The sequence below is a fragment of the Barbus barbus genome (genome assembly GCF_936440315.1).
Source record: "Barbus barbus genome assembly, chromosome: 13".
Taxonomy (NCBI): Eukaryota; Metazoa; Chordata; class Actinopteri; order Cypriniformes; family Cyprinidae; genus Barbus; species Barbus barbus.
In genome coordinates this window covers 27047647-27068035 of record NC_136741.1, presented here as the reverse complement: position 1 = coordinate 27068035, position 20389 = coordinate 27047647, and the positions used below count along the sequence as shown (strand labels likewise).

Here is a 20389-nt window from a genome sequence, read left to right as displayed (position 1 = left end):
CCCTTTGTCCCAATGCCATGACCTGTAGCACATTGTCTTGAAAACACAGTCAAAGCACTCAAAACTGCCTCAACACACATATACACACTTGATTGGCTCAATAACTCTCTCTCCTCTCCACCTGTAGCTGGTGTGTGGTGAGCCCACTGGCGCCGTTGTGCTGTGGCTGCCGTCGCATCATCCAAGTGGATGCTGCACACTGGTGGTGGTTGAGGAGAGACCCCCCCACATGATTGTAAAGCGCTTTGGGTGTACAGCAATACACAATAAAGCGCTATATAAATGCATCATTCATTCACACACACACACACACACACACACACAAGCCTAAATGCTTTTATCTCCTAGTCTTGGCTAAAGACACATTCTTTCAGTTGAAAGCTCCCTGTCTGCAATTAGCTGAACACATTAGTACATTAGTCCATCATTATGACCGCTCCAGTGTCTGAACATTATGTTTATGACATGTTCGGAGCAAGCCTTTGTGTGACTTGCTTCTCGAAGTAAATGACATCTTGACTAACCTCACTGTGCCCCTTCTTGTTCTGCTGTTGATAATGCTAATGGTAAATTAGCCAGACAAAATCGCTGGCAAATGGTATTATGCTAATAGCATTAGCCCTGCCCGGTGCAAGTAAGTCTGAAGTGTTCTGTGACAGCAGCAAAAGCACTACGTGACTCACTGACTGAATGCTAATAATGTGGCGTCTGCACATAAATCTGTATATCAAAGACAGAGGCTACATGTCAATTTCAATGCGAACATTAGCATAGTCATGTGACATCATGATGCTCTTGAAGATTTTATCAAAGCTGGCGAATGCTTCATGACAGATGGATACTGAAAGATGTCTGATTGTTTATTCTTTTTGTTCTGTTGGTGAGTGGATGCTATGTTTAAATGCACTTTCTCTTTTATGATGGCAGAGTAATCATGCTTCAAGTTACAATTGGACGAGATTTCCCATAGAGATACTTTTATTTGAGATAATACCAAGACTTAATATTGGCCACAGCGGCTTTTAAAAACAAACAATAAATCTTTTTGCTATCTTCTTTTTCACTGCTCCCATAGACCACTTCAACTTTTTCATCCATTATTAATACCGGTAATTCTTAGCGTCATACTTGCTCTTGCACAAGTCTGTTTCAAAATGTTCCAAATGGGATGAGTGCCCCCAAAACCATACCCAAAAATCACACACTTCACATTGATCAACCCATAGTAGAAGAAAGAAAATATTGGCACCAAAGGATAGGGGACTGAATATTAGTGACTCTGGAACATATGATTCAAGTGATAAGCCGAACTTTCAAGTCCACTTTCGCTTCAAAAAGGAAATGTAATCCATTGTTCTGAAATCGCAGAATTGTCTCTGAACTAGTCCACATGTTGATTTTTATGGAATATTTTCTTTACATGGTGTATGATCTGTTAGAAAGCAAAGACAGGAGTTCGGCAGAGCGAAAATAGAAGAGAGGGTGAAAAAAGAGAGAAAAATTCCATGTGTTTAAATTGTCCATTCCAAGTGACATTAGTATTCAACTGAGGTCCAGCAACTTGATCCCAATAGTTGTGAAGTAGTTTGAAGTCTATGTATCTTCATTTCCATTGCTTTGATCAAAAAAAAAAAAAGAAAGGAGCTGCTAGTCCCAAATGTATATTGGTCCCAGACTATCGTGTGACCTGAAAAAGAGGAGTCCAAGTTATCATTTCATGTCTGCATGTGATTTCAGCAAAGCTGGACTGGATAAAAATCAGCAACAAACCACAAAGATTTTACAATACCATTTATATCAGTGGATATACAGTATTTGCATGTGCAGGACTCATATACTGTTCATTATAGAATACATATAGGGAAAAAAGTTTTTTATTATACATTGATTTATACAGTATATGTGAAATATTGTTCCCTCCATAGACATACATATACACATACATATATATATATATTTGGTGGCCCCAACATATTATCACACTCCCACGAGTTAATATGTTGTGGCCAGGACAAAACTAGCCTAAGTGAACCGAATATATCCCCTCCCGGTCGCAGTAAATGCTTCGTTCGACTTTTCGGAGAGTATCCCTGTGGATGACCTCTGTGGATCGACAGGGATGCTCTTCTCTGTGGATGACCTCTGACCTACTTTCTTTACGATCTGAATTTCTGCGCTTTGAATTTTAAATATTGAATTTGATATTCCGAATTTCTTCTTTATCTTGAAAACTTGAAGCTGTATTTTTTAAAACTGGATATTTGCATTCAAAGAATTCAGAACAAAAAATCCATGTCTGTTAAATTAACTACATTAATTACCTGCATAGCCTATAAGTGCTCAAGCACACGCATAAAGCTTGCCACAGCGCACCACAGAAGCTAATGATTATGAATGTGTCAAGGAAAAACAGTAAGGAAGCTGAATTAACATTTTAATAATTTATTGATACACTAGTGCTTTCTTTGTTTTCGGTTTAAGAGATGAAGTCGTCACCTCCACAGTGGACGCGCCTGTATGCATGTTTCATACGGATTACATAATCTGAGAAATTTTATGTTTTCAATTTGAATTGGTTCATTTGAAAGTAGACATTTCACTCTCTATATATATGTTTTCCTATCTGTAAGGCAAGTATACACAGAGTTTCGCGTTCAAGTTCACAGAGACGCCAGAGAGCGCATCCTGTGTTCTTTCCTTATTTTACAAAAGCGCAATATTTTGTTGTTATTGTAAGTGCACAAAAATAAACGTAGAGTCTTTACAGATTCTAAATATGTTTTACTCTTTTCTGTATGACCAAAAATGAAGGCGTATTTTAGCTATCCTGCTATTTTAGGTATTTTAGCTATTTTAGGAATACGTGAGAGCACCGGCGCCTCCATCTGTCCTGCAGTGAGCGCTACTGTTCAGCTTCCACACATTTCTCTAGGTTAACATTAGATTGATCCGGCCATGTAAAGTTGCTAATACTTATATATTTCAGATGATAAGCCATATTTGAGGTCGATGAATGATAGGTGAGCATTTGTCTGTCTTGCCGGATGTACTGTATTACCATAGACCGGCCGTCACGGACTGTGTGAGTTCGCCTGTGAGCTGAATGTTAATGTGAGGTGTCATCGCTGTAGACTAAACATTACAACACTTCAGTACATATCATCATAACACAACGACAACAATCACAGAGTGTTAAGTAATTATCTCTTGATCATTAGAGGGCCTTAGGCGCTATAAAAATGGAAAAGTCTTCTATTCAAAGTTTCCTCTAAGGCATGAGGTGTTAGTACGGGGACTGACACATGCTCACACAGGCACATTGTATTGTCACCTACAAGTGTCATTAACCACACCACCAGCATGAGCTCAGCGGTAGCGGGCGGAAATAGAGAGCAGCACACTGAGGGACTGGAACCGCTAGCTCCTCTGGATCTGGGAGGGTTTAGCATGCAAGTCTGGTCCTGTTCCAGCTCTGAAGCACAAAAGCAAGGCTCTGGGTTCGTAGGCCAGGGTAGAGCAGGTCTCTATAGTTGTGGATGAGGCCAGACTGGCAGGCTGCTAAGGGAAGCCCAGTGTAATCTACACCTTCAGGTCATTGCCAGCAGGCAGCCGGAGGACACACAGAGGAAGTGGAAGGTGTCCTGGATGACATCTCCTTCACTTCCTACCTCCCTCTCTGGTTCAGACATGGCCTCACTAGACCACCAATTCAACAGAAACAAGTTCAGACTGAGCTACTGAGAATATAAAGGAAAGAGGTCAGGATATTCCTGAGTGTATATTAAAATTCGTCATATGGCAAAAAAAAAAAAATATTCTACTGTGTTATATTTTCAGCAACATACACAATATTGTATTATATCACTGTAAAAAAAAAAAAAAAAAAAAAAAGTTGAGCTAACTTAAAATTTTAAGGCAACCAGCTTCAGCTTGAGTTCTCTCAACTTATTTTTGTAGTATAAACTTTTTGTTGTATAAACTTAAAACAACAAGTTGAGAAAACTCAAAAATCTGCTGAAGCTGGTTGCCTTAAAATTTTAAGTTGGCTCAACGTTTCTTTTTTTTTTACAGTGATGCTGGCACTTGTTAATATAATACAATAATATAATCTGTATTTCACTATCGTTTAGGATTTAGGGTAAGTTTAGGGTGGGTACAATTTTTTATGTTTTTGAAAGAAGTCTCTTGTGCTTAACAAGGCTGCATTTATTTAATAAAAAATACAGTAATATTGTGAAATTAGTACAATTTAAAATAACTGTTTTCTATTTGAATATATTTTAAAATAGAATTAATTTCTTTGATGCAAAGCTGAATTTTCAGCATCATTACTCCAGTCTTCAGTGTCACATGATCCTTCAGAAATCATTCTAATTTGCTGATTTCAGGCTCAAAAAATAATTTATTATCATCAATGTTAGAAACAGTTGTGCGCTGCTTAATTACAACTGTGATACATTATAAAGATTAGAAATCTCAATGAAAATGATTTATTTGAAATCGAAAACTTTTGCAATATTTTTGGCTTTACTGTCACTTTTGATAAATGTAATGCATCCTTGCTGAATAAAAGTATAAACATCTTAAAATATCTGATAACTTTTTTCCCTTTTTTTCTGACCATTTACAAAGTAATTTGAATCTTAGTTTTTGCTGTGGTTTTAAGAATTTCATTTTTTTGTTGTAGACTCTTGAAAGTTCAGCACTGCAACAATTCTCGACACTTTGTTTTTCCCAGAACAAACCACTGTCAACCCCAATTTATAATTCTGAGTATATATTTAAAAAGATAAATCATAATTAGCACTTCAGAACACCGCAAAAAACAAAAACCATTATATGTTCAATTTAATTCAATCAAGGGATGTGGTGCAAAGTTCAAAATTAATGAACAGAGAGATCAGATCTCAGATTAAACAATCCCATCATGCCCTCATAATTTCTGGGATCATTTCTTGCAGTTATATTGCATGTCCACATCCACGGACAGTGGCCTGGAGGGCCCCAAAAATCAAGCCCAGGTTTGAGAGTAGCTCCCAACACCTCAGAGGTCTGCCTGCTGTTGACGTGAGTGCAGCCGCATGAATTATTAACAGGGCTAAAGTAAAAAAAAGGTCTGCTTCACGCAGGCCCCTCTGCCCCATGAATAATGGAGGACTCGACTGAAGCGCAAGCATTTGGTGAGTCAAACTTCTCAGTCTGATGGATGGCTACAAGCCCTGCGTGTCAGCCGAACATACACAGCGGCTCGCAAACATGTGGTGGCAAACAAAAAAACAATAACTCACATTAACCTGCGGAAGCGCATCATTGCCCTGCGCTGACTTTCCTAAATGCAATGCCACATTGTGTTTCTTTTGTCTAGGCTTTTGATGCACAATAAAGTTTGTCTAAGGTCCCAGATTGTGTTTTATTTAAAGACAGTGTCAAATGCAAGGACCACTGACAAGCTGAAAGCATGACAGTCGAGGAAAGCAGAAAGCTAGTGCATTCTGAGTAAGAATAGAAGCAATGGCTAACACTAGTTAGCAAAAAGCTTTTCATTTCAGATATCAAATGATATCAAAACCAGTAAAAATTAGCACGAGTATATTTGTAGCAATAGCCAATCATACATTGTATGGGTCAAAATTATAGATTTTTCTTTTATGCCAAAATCATTAAGATATTAAGTATTACGTATGATATTAAGTAGGATATTAAAATCATGTTCCATTAAGATATTTTGTAAATTTAGTAATATGCATTGCTAAGAACTTCATTTGGACAACAGTTTCTCAATATTTTGATTTTGCACCCTCAGATTCCAGATTTTCAAATTGGTGTACAGTATAGGCCAAATAATGTTCTATCCTAACAAACCATACATCAATGGAAGGCTTATTTATTCATCTTTCAGATGATGTATAAATTTCGATTTAAAAAACAAAAAATTAACATTATGACTGGTTCTGTGGTCCAGGTTCACATTTATCAAATTTAAAATGATCAGTATATTTACTACAATGCACTGATATTATTATAATTATTAGGAAAAAAAAAATTTGATTTCAAAATGTAAATACATTTTTTTTTTTTTTTTGTATTTAGCTTCATAAATGTGGGACTGTTATAATATTATAATACTGAATACTGTTCAGATGTTATTTGTCCAATTTAAAATCATCAGTATATTAACTGATATTTTTGTTAATATTTTTATTCATACTGTATATTATGAATATATATATATATATATATATATATATATATATATATATATATATATATATATATATATATATATATATATATATATATATATATATATATATATATATATATATATATATATATATATATATAATTAACATATATTTTATTATATTTTAAATACGTATTTTCAGTAATGAATAATAATAACTTAGTTTATAACCTAGCCCATATATATATATATACACAGTATATACATACATTAGCCCACTTTATTTGAATTATTGTTGTACAGTCTGACTGTTGTTACAAATATTCTGGAACATTTCTCAAGCTGGAATTGACATTATTATGATGGCTATACGACTGTGCTGTAATTGGATGGGCTCCCTCTCACCTTGGTCGTCTTGACTTTGTTTCCCGTGCTGCAGCTCCAACCTTTGAGATCCGGCAACACCTTACACTCCTCACCCTCCATACACGGCTGCATCTGACACCACCACTTCTGTGCTACTATAGAAGCTGCGCAGACACAGAGAAAGACAGAAAGAAGAGAGAATCTCAACACTCCGCTCACTCTGTGGGAACTGCCAAAACGGGAAAGGAACATGCCCAAATCATTGGCACCATTATTTGTGTGATTCCTTGCACAATATTATGTTATGACCTCAAGATGCACCATACTGCATGATTTGTAAACTAATACATTTTAAGGTTTGCATGAGATTACAAGGTTCATATGTATGGCTTTTCTGATGTTTGTAAACTTGCTCAGTAGTACACCTGGTACAGCTTTTTGATGTTTTGATGAGCGAGCAGTGTAAGGCACGCCTCCCAGTGAACGGTCCCAAGGAGAATTTCGCCGCTTGCGTGGAGTGGGTGCTGGAGAATAATGGACTGTTTTTCTCTGTCGGCCGTGCTGAGGACCTCTCCAGCCCCACTCCCAATCCAGAGCCCAGCCAGCCCTCACCATCTCGCTGCACGGAGAGTTCGCCAGAGCCCACCGCAGTCGCAGAGCCTGAGCCGGCCGCGAGGATAGAGCTGTCACCACTGAAAGTGACAGAGCCACTCATCGCCCCGGAAACCGTACTCGACGCGACTGACCAGGTGTGTGAGCCGGCAACATCGTGCGTCGTGGGAGTCTTAGTGGACATCGAGGGAATGGATGAATCCCCAGCCCACACTTCCACCACTGAGGGTGAGCAGCAGCTGGTTGCTGGAGACCTTTTTGAGGAACTGTTGGACATCTTCGAAGAGGATCTTATTGACTGGTTTGATGTCACCCTGGCTCTGCGGCTGCTCAGCTCCATCCTGGGCTCCTACTCCACCGGCGTCATCTCCGGCAGTCGGCCCCCTGGTGTCAGTGGCTCCATCCCCACCATGGCTCCTCCCGCCGTCGACTCCGCCGTGGGCCGCCATCCTGGCTGGCCTCTGGACAGCCATCTGGCTTCTCCTGCTCTGGACTCCTCCCACCCTCCACTCCCCCTTGGACTCATGTTTTGGACTATTTTGGTTTGTTCCCCTTGTCCATTGCCCGGCTCCCTCCTACTCCATGCCCGCCTCCTGAACCCCCACCCTCCCTCCTCTGTTGGACTTTTGTCGGTGCGAGGACGCACCGTTCCGGGAAGGGGCGTAATGTTACATGTTCTGTTTTAGTTGTGTTTTGCCATGTCTTCTGTTGACCCAGTTTTCCTGATTAGTTCATTAGCTTCACAACTGTTTCTGTTCTTCCTTGATTACGTTCAGCCTTTAAAGCCTGTGTTCTCCCCAGTTTAGTTTGTCTGCTATTGTATGTTACACCATTCCTGTCGTCTTGAGTAAAGCTTATTGTTTGATCGGCCTGCCTGCCTGCCTTGTCCTGTTTTGCCTTCTTGGGAGCACACGTAACAGAAACTTTAACCAAATATACATTTAGGAAAACAGAAACAAATATTCATGACCTTGTACATAGAGATATATGCAAATTGTGTGACCAATAAAATGCTTTCTAAAATGTCCTCTCTTCCAAAAAAACAAAACAAAAACATTTGCAATTAGCGATTAGCAAGTTTTGATGTAAATTAAAAACTACCAGAGATGTTAAAAACAAAAATGAGCCCTTTAAACTTAATATTTCATCCCAACTTTCTGTTTCAATTGCAAATACAGGAAAGAAAAAAACACTGCGACTGTCAAAACTATTTAGTGATGTTTTGGAAATTTAGACATACAGGTATAGTTCAATATGTATACACATTACAAAACTACCAAAATAACAGTTGCTACAGTTATTTTTACTATGATTAAACCATGGTAATTGGTCACCACTGATATTCTCATACTATTACTTTATTACCATTTTTTAAAGTAATAACAAGTGTATTTAATAGCAAGCAACTATAATTAACATGGAAAGTTTTGTAGATTTTCTAGATTTTCTACAAGTGCTTCTTTGAAAATTTAGATTGTGTTTTTGGGGTCCAAAAGTCTGAGACCACTAGTGAATTTTGTGTTTCAATACAAATTACATTATCAAAAAATAAGTGAAAAGACATGAAAAAAATCCCATATTTCCAATGTGTCAGACTTTCACAACCCACAGTATGTAGACACAATCTACCACATAAAAACAGTGTAGAGAGGTCAAGTGTCTTTCAGTCTTATGTGTAGTGGCTTTTGTCCTCATACAGCTGGTAGAATCATGTGCTGTGGTCTCAGTGCTCAGCAGGGGGTGGCAGCACCTGTCAGATGCATTAGAGGGCAGAAAAGATGATCAAGATTGATTGACCTGTCCAGTGAGGGGGCCGCTGACATGTTATTAGACAAGCAGCCCACGCTGCACTCGAGCGAACAGCAGGATGACGGTGTCACACTCAAACGGGCCCTGACTCAGAAGTGACAGCCCAGAGAGATGAGACTGAGATAAAGAGGGGCGGCTAGACTTTAAAATGATGGTTTCATTTAAGAGCTTTAATCCTTAAAATAATAAAACAGGCAAAAGCAACAAGTTACTTCATGCGTATTTTCTTCTGTGTTCTACTGTAAATTATACCATGGTACTACCATGGTTTTTAGACATGCAACATTGCAGTAGCATGGTATTCCTTGATGTTTATTGAAAACATCACATTTTTTGTAATCATCTATTAAATAATACAATTAATTTGTAATATTCAAGAATAAAACAAAGATAGAATATATTAATATTGTCCTAATTACGACAGACAGACAGACAGACAGACAGACAAAATTTGACTGGAGTTCATGGTAAATAATCACAAATTTGCTTAATTAGCAATCTAGAAATATTTGTTCTTTTACATTATATCTTATCCTTGCGTGTGTGTTTTGTAATGCTAAAGACACATTTTTAACACTTTAAATTAATGTTATATTTAAAATATAACACAAAAGTCTAATATTTTATCTATCAAGTACATATAATAAATAATAAATGATAAACTACTTTGCTTAACAGAATCAAAGAGAAGAAACCACACACACACACACAAACAAACAAATGTCTTACCGTCCACACAGGAAGGAGCCGCTCTTGTTGTCCCAGCAACTTGCCCAGGGAAGCAAGAACACTTGACAGTTTGGGAGCGCTCCTCGATTTTGTTCTTGTTACAGCAACGGTGGGCTGCAATGACCTCACAGGTTCCCGCTTTGACGTGCACTGAGGAAAAACAACAAGGACACAGAGTCTATTAAAATCAGCCAGCTGTTTCAAACTCTCCTTGCTGACAAAGGAAACGATGAGGCACTAATGCATATTCTGTTGCTGCCGATGGCTGCAATGGAAATGAATTTGTTGATGTGGAGGCAGCATACAATTTAATTAATGCTAATGCAAGCAGTTTGATTTGTCTCAGGTCAGAAATCAGAAGAAAACGTTCCCTGTGATCAGCGGGTTGGGTTTAATGAATCACTTTAGTAATTACAAGTAAAATGGTTAATTGATAATCATGGACCTTTATGCATCTAGAAGGGTCTTTCAGGCAAATTATTTATTCTCATTTTTTTGTTGTTTATCCTTCACCTATGACTGAACAACAGCGGGGAGAGACGTTACTTAGCATTTAAAAGCGTGTATTCACACATCATTTTGAAGCTCTAAATTAAGGAGTTTAAAAAAGAAAAAGAGTATAAAAACATTTTGAAAGGTTTAGTGTACCTTTCAAATAAGCCTTAATTGCATTGGTAAAGATTTTCAATTTAAGACTTGAGTTAAAAATTGATTGAAAAAGGGGCCTCCATTTTCCCATTAGCTGGCCAATCTCAAAATCTCATCAACAACATTAAAAACATTTTGCCTCCAATCAATAAAGAGCCTTTAACGTGCGCACAAAAGGCTCTGTCGAGCGGCAGGCCGATTGTGGGCTTGGGAAAGAAAAACAGAGATTTACCGATGCAAACGCCGGCGGGTGAAGGGCTGAACCCCCTTTGTGTGATTATCTCTCAGCCCCAACACACTGCAGGGCCAAAGTTAATTTCAAAAAGTTTGAGCGGATGCAAATTGAATATTCAATGGTGGAGTTTGTTCCAACAGCTTATAGAAAATGATTGCTTTGACTCATTCAATGTGCATTACCGCCTTTATTTGTGTACCTTCCAACCACACAGTGCTTGTAAAAATCTATCAGAGACACAAACTGGGATGGGTTACTCCACAAGATGGAGTTTAACATTGTGTTTGGCTTTCACAGCGATGTGAAAAATGGTTTGAGCATTAAAAAGTCTAATTAAACCATGCTAAATAAAATTTGCATACATTTACTGGTGTGATATATTGATTATGATTATGTTAAAAATATGCAGATTGATTAAGATTGATTTAATTATCTCAGAGTTGACAGAAGTATTCACTGCTCCTGGATAGATGACTTAAGATTACACTAAAAAACAAATATTGACACAAAACCAGGCATAAACCAATGCAAACCTGGGGTTGGATTCACAAAACTTTAACAATAAATTTCTTCTTAACTAGTGATTTTTTGATGCTCATGTCGATCTCTGAGCAGGGTGGCTGAATATAGAGCCAATACATATGATATCACACAATTTAAATTAAAGGTAAGTAAAAGCACACGTATAACAACTGCTGAAATGAAATTTATATTTATTTAGCATATTTCTATATTCACATAATAATTTAAAAATGAATAAATACAAAAACACATTGAATTTGAATATTTTGAAAAATCTGTAAATATATATATATATATATATATATATATATATATATATATATATATATATATATATATATATATATATATTCCGTAATCCTATTGTAGTATTTTTCACCTATTAATAAATCATTAGAAATAAGTATCAAAAGAAAGTAGTTTCTTAAAAATAAGAAATAAAAATCCTAAAATTATTAATTCAAACTGTTCTTAAAAATCATTGAAAATAATGGGTACAGCAAGGTTTTAAGAAGAAGAAAAAACACTCCAGCATTGCCAATGTCATGGATTCAGTTGAACACACAAAGAACGCATATACTTATGTACCTCGAGTGAAGTGCAAGTTGCTTTGGTTAAAAGTGTCTGCCAAGTGAATAAATGTAAATGATATTATCTATGCATTCAAGAGCTTATGTGAAAACTCAAAAGCTTTTTAATTTTGGCAGTGAAAATTAACAGTTTCTATGTTTGGCACTGATCAAAATCTGTTCCTTGACTCGAGGTCACGCTGAAATCGAATCAAATTTGTGAAACAAAGAAAGTGTTGTGTTCCTGGAACAGAATGTTTTTGGCACAGCAACAGAGATCAGCACCAACACAGGAGCACCTGATCCCAGATCAGCCCTCGACCTGCTGTGGTAAAGCTTCTCTCATGGTAGCAGCCTTCATTACGCTGCAGCAATAGGTTGGCAAGGCCTAGAGAAACAGTGCAAACTACTGATTAAACCATAACCCTTTCACCAAGGTCATAAACAAGCCAACCAAATCTATAGGCAGTATGTGTGTGTGTACGTGAGCGATCGGCTCCTGTGAAGATTAAGTGGGCAGTGTTTAGCAAGGTGCCCGAGGACCAACAAAGAGAATTAAACAGCTACTTCTTGGCTCTGTATACTCGACTGATGTGAGACCTTTTCTAAGAAGGCGTTGTGTCTTTCTCTGGACATCTGTGCAAAATTTCCATGGACTTGCAATAGCTGGGATCGATATGTTTCACTTAAGGTGTGCAGGCTGGTCGTCTGGCAGAGTCAGGGAACGTCTGCCTCAGCAGCAGGAGGGGGTGTGATCCGGGCGCTAACAGTAATGGGAGCTGGCACGGCTCTTAGGCACTGCTTTCAACACCACAATCACATCCATTGATCCAACATTGACAAGCACCATCATCCCAATGAAGACTGTGAGGATATGGATGAACTACTAGATGGATGATAAACGCATCAAAACTAGTTTGGGGTTAACTACATGACATGAAAATAAAAGGAGCTTATTTGATATACAGTAGTCAACATTTGAAGTGGATCAAAAAAGTTCATCAAAGTTGTCCTAAGACAAAATATATATATATATACACATATATATCAACCCATCAAAAGGCTTATATACTGTAAACAGCGTAAAATAAGCCTTAAAGGAACACTCCACTTAGGCTCATTTTACAACTCCCGTAGAGTTAAACAGTTGAGTTTTACCGTTTTTGAATCCATTCAGCCAATCTCCGGATCTGGCAGTAGCACTTTTAGCTTAGTTTAGCATAGATCATTGAATCGGATTAGACCATTGGCATCTCGCTCAAATTACTAAAAAGTTTTGATAATTTTCCTATTTAAAGCTTGACTCTTCTGTAGTTACATCATGTACTGAGACCAACGGAAAATGAAAAGTTGCGATTTTCTAGGCCGATATGGCTAGGAACTATACTCTCATTCAGGCGTAAAAATCAAGGAACTTTACCGCCGTACCATGGGTGCAGCAGGCGCAATGATATTACGCAGCGCCTGAAAGTAGTAGTCATAACTAGTTACCTAGCAGGGGACTACTTTCAGGTGCTGCGTAATATCATTGCACCTGCTGCACCCATGGTACGGCGGCAAAGTTCCTTGATTATTACGCCGAAATGAGAGTATAGTTCCTAGCCATATCAGCCTAGAAAATCGCAACTTTCATTTTCCGTGCTCAAACAGGGGGTTTCATGACCTTTTAAAAGTAACTTTTATTTTATCTAATGCATTGATACTCATAATATTTTAAGCGTGGAAAAATTGTCCAGATACTTTTGCTTAGAAACATCAAACACCTTTCCAAATACAATAAAGCTAAAAAAAACAAACATATGGTTTTTCCAACAGCCCAAAAAGTCTTTCAAGCAATGACAAACATATGGTTATTTCACAGGATTTGCAAATGTTGCTGGCACTTGTCAGATGTGGTTAGGATCTAAGAGTCTCCATGCAGTTTCTCATTAATGCGAGTTGAAGGGTAAAATCATCTAACATTGGGATGTGTGACATTCTCCACAAGGGTAAAGGCCATTTTAAAAAATAAAACAGAACAGATTGCTGCCTCAGATGCGAGTGTGAGCATTAAGCAGGCATTTTTCCCCTTTATGCCTTACTTCTGTGCTTTTTCAGTTTGTCATTGATGGGCTTTTTTGGAGCAGAGCAGCTCTTTTTCCACAAATAGTCAGCGAACATATTGACGAATAACAAAAAAGGAGAGAAAACATATAAAATGTTCCTACTAAGCTCCTATTGAATTAGCATAACACAGCCATCCTCTGATTTGGTGCAAGAGAGAGAGATGACAGGCTTTGTGTTCACAAAATTGCTATTCAAAGGTTGTTTTTCCACCCAGAAACACTGTGATGGAGACGCTGGATGAAAAAATAAGAGCGAGGTGCTTAACTGTTAAAGCAAAGGATGACTAAATATTACCATATACCTCGTTGTCACAGATCAGCCAGGCTCATTCACCTCCCAATCACAATGCACTCCTTCACCTGAGTATTAATTGCACACACCTTCACTTCATCAGCTCTCTCATCAGCCTGCACATAAAAGCACACACCACACACCAGCTCATTGTCCGATCTCGTTTCCTTTCGAAGTGGACTGATGCTACTACAGCTACTAACCTGTGTACTTACCTTGATCTCCTACTTACCCCCCTGTCTCATCTCCAGCGTGTTCTTCACAGCTCTACTCCATCGTCTGTGTCTCCAAGGATCTCCACGAGTGTGTCTCCCCTATCCACGAGTTCCTGTGAAAGCAAAGTATATTCCATTATCACCCTCATCGTACTACTATACCTGTTCATTGAACTTGTTACTTGTGGCAAACTGCTGACTCCACCGATTGCAATAAAACTCACCTGTGCAACTGATCCACCGCTGAGCTCATTCTTGGGCGCCCTTGGTTCGTGCAACATGACCCCATCATCTCATGGAGAACTGGTGAGGTTCTAAAGTGGGGCAACAAATGCTTTCCTGACTGTTTCCCTCATCTTCCCAGACCATCGACACATTCCCCTGTGACGCTGACCATCAACTTGACCTCCATCGAGAGCCCAAAGGAGAAACAGTCAGTTGATATTCCAGCTTGCTACGCTCCCCTTCAGTGACGTGTTCTGCCCAAAGAGAGCCTCCCAGCTACATCCGCACCGGCCATGGGACTGCGCCATAGATCTGTGCAGTGCCCTGTGGAAGAATTTACCCACTCTCACTTCCTGAACAGAAGGCCATGGAGGAGTATATTGAAGAGGCTCTTCAACAAGGTTACATCTGCCCTTCAATGTCCCCTGCTGCTATGAGCTTTTTCATCATGGCCAAGAAGGATGGAGGCTTGCGACCTTGTATCGATTAGCGGGCACTCAATAAGATCACCGTCAAATTCCGTTATCCTCTTCCTCTCGTCCCAGCGGCAGTCGAACATCTCCGCGGAGCCACCGTCTTCTCCAAGTTGGACCTCCGCAGCGCGTATAACCTCATCCGGATACGTGAGGGGGACGAGTGGAAGACTGCCTTCATTACCCCTACTGGCCACTACGAGTATCGGGTGATGCCGTATGGATTAGTCAACACCCCCTCCGTATTCCAAGACTTCATGCATGAGGTTCTCCGGGAGTTTCTCCATTGATTCGTCCTCGTCTACATTGATGACATTCTCATCTACTCCCGGAGCATGGCCGAACATCGCCACCACGTTGCGGAGGTCCTGAAACGCCTGAGGGAATTCCAACTGTTTCTCAAGGCAGAAAAATGTTCCTTCCATCTACCCTCAGTGCTGTTCCTTGGATACTACATCGACAGCGGTGGCATCCGGATGGACGAGAGAGTGGAAGCCATTAAGACCTGGCCCACTCCTTCTACCATCAAGGAACTCCAACACTTTCTAGGATTCTCCAACTTCTGTAGAAGATTCATACATGACTACAGCATCATCCCCAGCCCGCTCACCAACCTCCTGAAGAACAAGCCCAAGTCTCTGTCCTGGACACCTGCTGCCACTGAAGGCTTCAAAACCCTCAAGGAAGCCTTCACCAGAGCTCCACTCCTCATCCATCCCGATCCTGGGAAGCCCTTCGTAGTAGAAGTAGACGCTTCTACCTCCGGAGTAGGAGCAGTCTTGTCTCAGCAGCAGGGGACTCCAGCCAAACTCCATCCATGCGCCTTCTTCTCACGCAAACTCAGCCCGGCGGAGATTAACTACGACATCGGCAACAAAGAACTTCTAGCCATCAAACTGGCTTTGGAGGAATGGAGGCAGTGGTTGGAGGGTGCACAACATCCATTCATCGTCCTCACAGACCATAAAATACTCCAATATCTGCGTGATGCTAAAAGACTTAATCCCCGACAGGGCACTGTTTTTCACCCGCTTCAACTTTACCATATCCTATCGTCCTGGTCCCAAGAATGTGAGGGCGGATGCTCTCTACCGTCTCTACTCCCCAGAAGAGGTCTCTGAGGAACCAGAACCCATCATTCCAAAGGAAATCATCGTCAGCCCCATCCGGTGGAATCCCGAGTCAGACACCCCCTCCAATGTCTCCACACCTACTCCGCCGGGCTGCCCACCAGGTTTGCAATACATCACCAGAGCACGACGCACTCCACTCATTCACTCTGTGCACACCTCTGGGAGCTGGCCACCCTGGGGCCAACGTCATTCTCTCGTTGCTGAAAGATCGCTTCTGGTGGCCCAATATGACCAGGGATGTGGGAAGGTTCGTGGAGGGCTGCTCGGACTGTGCCATTTCCAAGAGCCCACGCCATTTGCCAGCGGGCAAACTCCTCCCACTGCCCCTTCCCAACCGACCTTGGTCACACCTAGGAGTTGATTTCATCACTGATCTACCAGCCTCTGATGGTAATACCTGTGTCTTTGTTGTCATTGATCGATTCTCCAAGTCCTGTCGTCTGTTACCCCTCAAGGGGCCGCCCACAGCCATGGAGACGGCTGAAGATCCCTGAAGACATTGTCTCTGAAGGCCTTTTTCACTCTCCTAGGAGTGACCGTGAGCCTTTCGTCGGGATACCACCCCCAGTCGAACGGTCAGACGGAGAGGAAGACCCAGGAAATTGGGCGCTTCCTCTGAACCTTCTGCCATGGCCACCAGAACTCTTGGAACCAGTTCCTGGGCTGGGCCGAGTACAAGCAGAACTCTCTTCGCCAGCCATCCACTGGACTCACTCCCTTCCAGTGCATACTCGGTTACCAGCCTCCTCTATTTCCCTGGTCTGGAGAACCATCCGATGTCCCATCCATCGACTACTGGTTCCGAGAGAGTGAGAGAATCTGGGACGCCACTCACCATCATCTACAGCGGGCAGTGTGCAGGCGTAAGATGACAGCAGACCTTCGAAGATCCGAAGCTTCCACTTACCAACCTGGACAGAAGGTCTGGCTGTCAACAAGGGACATCCGTATGCGTCTGCCCTGCAAGAAGTTAAGTCCCAGATACGTTGGCCCCTTCACCATCACCAAACAGATCAACCCGGTCACCTACCAGTTGCAACTCCCTCCTCAGTACAGAATTAATCCTCCTTTCCACGTTTCTTTACTCAAGCCTTACCACTCTCCTGTTTCTCCCTCCACAGAGCCTGGCCCGACAGAAGAACCCCCTCTTCCTCTGATTCTGGAGGACGGTACCATCTACAAGGTCAAGGAGATATTGGACTCCCGGCGCCGTGGTGGTCAGCTGGAATACTTAGTGGATTGGGAAGGATATGGCCCGGAAGAACGGTCTTGGGTTCCCAAAGACGACATCCTGGACCCAACACTTCTGGAGGAATTCCATTCAACCCATCCTGACCGACCTGCCCCCCGAGGAAGAGGTAGACCACCACGACGTCGGGGTCCTCGGCCCTCAGGAGCTGGCCGTGGAGGAGGGGGTACTGTCACAGATCAGCCAGGCTCATTCACCTCCCAATCACAACACACCTTCACCTGAGTATTAATTGCACACACCTGCACTTCATCAGCTCCCTCATCAGTCTGCACATAAAAGCACACACCTCACACCAGCTCATTGTCCGATCTCGTTTCCTTTCGAAGTGGACTAATGCTACTAACCTGTGTACTTACCTTGATCTCCTACTTACCCCCTGTTTCATCTCCAGCGTGTTCTTCACAGCGCTACTCCATCGTCTGTGTCTCCAAGGATCTCCACGAGTGTGTCTCCCCTGTCCAGGATTGTGAGGTCTGTGCTCCGTCTCCCCTATCCACGAGTTCCTGTGAAAGCAAAGGATATTCCATTATCACCCTCATCGTACTACTATACCTGTTCATTGAACTTGTTACTCCCCTCCATCAGCAAACCGCTGACTCCACCGATTGCAATAAAACTCACCTGTTGTATTCCTACCATCTGTCGGAGTCTGCTTCTCTAACACTCGTAGTAAACAAATGATTAAACCGCCATTAGCCGAGGACACATCAAAACAGCTATTATGTTGCCATGCTAAACAAAAGCATAAAGGGATGTTCTTAACGGTACAGTCTGCTTTCGTTTCATGTGACAGGCAACAATTACTCATGAGCAATAACAAAGCCTCTTCATATCTGTTAACTCCTCTCATACATTTCAATGCAAAACTCTGTTTGCAGCCTCAAAGCTACAGTGACAGTGTCTGTTTAACCAAGAGCAAAAATAAACCATTGGAGACCTGATTTGATTCTGTATCACAAAAAAGTACTAAACCATGTAAAAATGTTAAATGTCATTGCATTATATAATTTAGTGGGAGGTTGTTGTTTTTTTTTGGGGGGGGGGTAAAAAAGGCAGAAGCAGAAACTTCTTCCAAATCTTTTGAAGTAAGGCTGAAGCATCCAAATACTGACTTGGAAGATGCAGGTTTAAACCTGTCCTGAAACATGCTTAACAGTATTCATTAAAGCATTCATGAAGTCGGTAGGTTCATTCTGGAGCCAAGCACACATTCTTCGCCAGAGTCTTGGTAGTCTCTCCTACCCAAGGCACTTGACAGACAATATCAGCCTCACCGGTTCAATGGAGCAGGGATGGTGTGTGTGTGTGTGTGTGTGTGCATTGCATGATGTACGGAGTCTGATACGTCCAAGACAGACTGACTCTTCACGGCTGTAAAGAACCATCTGTTACTCCATGAATGTTCTATGCTCAATGAAGAAGGAAGGGTAATATTGATTTAGTCATCCGAGAGTTAAATAACATCATGAAGTATTCATTAATGGTGCACTGACCAGAGCACACATGCACATCCACAGAACACCTTAGCTTAAAAAAAAAGAAGAAAAAAAAAGAAAAAGGAACACAGAAGTCACACTTTTCACGTCAACTACACTTAGCTGTAAAAAACCTAGGGCTGTATCACAGTAATGAAAATCAAAGTATTGGTACACAAATATAAGACTGAAATAGTAATTAACTAAAAAGAAAATATCTATTATTATTATTATTAATTACTGTATAATAACAACAATAATCATCATCTAAAGAATAATTGTTCGCATTTTTATTTTTAAAAAGATATTTATGTTTTTGACTATATGCATTTTTAAGTAATTTAAGTAAACAATAAGCATGTTAACACGGCTATTTCATACATAAATATAGATAACACAAATAAATGATAACACACATTATTAATAATAATAATAATAATAACCGCTTTTCTCTTATAATTTGCATGTACACTACCTTTAATATATATTTTTTCCTTAGGAAATAAATAAATACTTTTATTCAGCAAAGATTTAATTAAATTAAATTAAATGGGTTGCATTAAATTAGTTTTACATTGTTACTTAAAAAATATATTTCAAATAAATGCTGTTCTTTTGAACTTTCAATTGAAAGAATTCTGAAAAAATAAGTATCATGGTTTCCACAAATATAAGAACAACACTGTTTTCAACATTGATAATATTAAGAAATGTTTTTTTGAGAAGAAATTTTCCATGCATCTAATCTATGCCTGTAGACTTCATTTCAGTGTGAAGATCCATCAAAGCATCAAACTTCAACAACTTATAAAAAATAAGTCTATTATGGGTGGCAGCACCAAAAACGCTGTTCAGTAAACTGCACAGAGTAGCACATTACTAGCACATTCTCCAAGTTGTGCAGCAGGAAATGAGTGCACTCTTCTTCCTCGACTCTGTGATCAAGCTCACTTTCACTCCGTCTGTCCTAACATTTATTACTCAGTGTGACTGCAGCGAAAAGAAAGAGAAATGCTTCTCTCTCTTTTTGTTCTTTGACCAGAGAGAGAAAGTGAAGCAGAGTGGCAACCCAATTACCATACCATCGCCATGGCAATTTACAGCAAGTCACTTATGAAATTGTTATGAGGTGATAGGAGAGCTAGCCATCTGCGGGGTGCAGAAATGGAAGATCAAACGCTCCGTCTCGACGCCACACTGGTTACCTGATCAGAGGTGTTTGGGTGCGGGGAGGGGCGAAAGGGTCTCTAAAAAGTCTAAATGAATAGATGTCACATCAAATGTTCTTTACCGGGTCAGATCTTTGACACAAATACACTGTGTTTTTCCCTGACACAAGATGCACTCTTATAGCGACCCGTAGAAAGCCCTGGCTGGGGCGATGACAGCAAATTTGCGCCTGTAAGATACGGCCGTCCAGGTTCGGCTGAAAAACAACAACAACACACAAACACAGCTAAAGTACCTCTGTGGTTAGCGAAGGCTAATATGAAGTCAACACTCCCAAAACAGGAGCGAGTCCGGGCAGAGGTCCAAAACCTCATG

At 40.4% G+C, this 20389-nt stretch overlaps 1 protein-coding gene across 1 annotated transcript in view; it reads right to left on the bottom strand.

Moving 5' to 3' along the window:
* Positions 1-956: 956 nt before the first annotated feature.
* Positions 957-20389, bottom strand: part of LOC306879319 (chemokine-like protein TAFA-2) — an 85912-nt gene continuing 66479 nt past the window's right edge. Inside the window, exons 3-5 of the mRNA XM_079432151.1 lie at positions 9701-9850; positions 6590-6714; positions 957-1687 (exon numbers count right to left, since the gene is read on the bottom strand). Of these exons, the coding sequence (XP_079288277.1) occupies positions 1676-1687; positions 6590-6714; positions 9701-9850 (287 nt within the window). The 3' untranslated portion in view covers positions 957-1675. The remainder of the gene's footprint in view (positions 1688-6589; positions 6715-9700; positions 9851-20389) is intronic.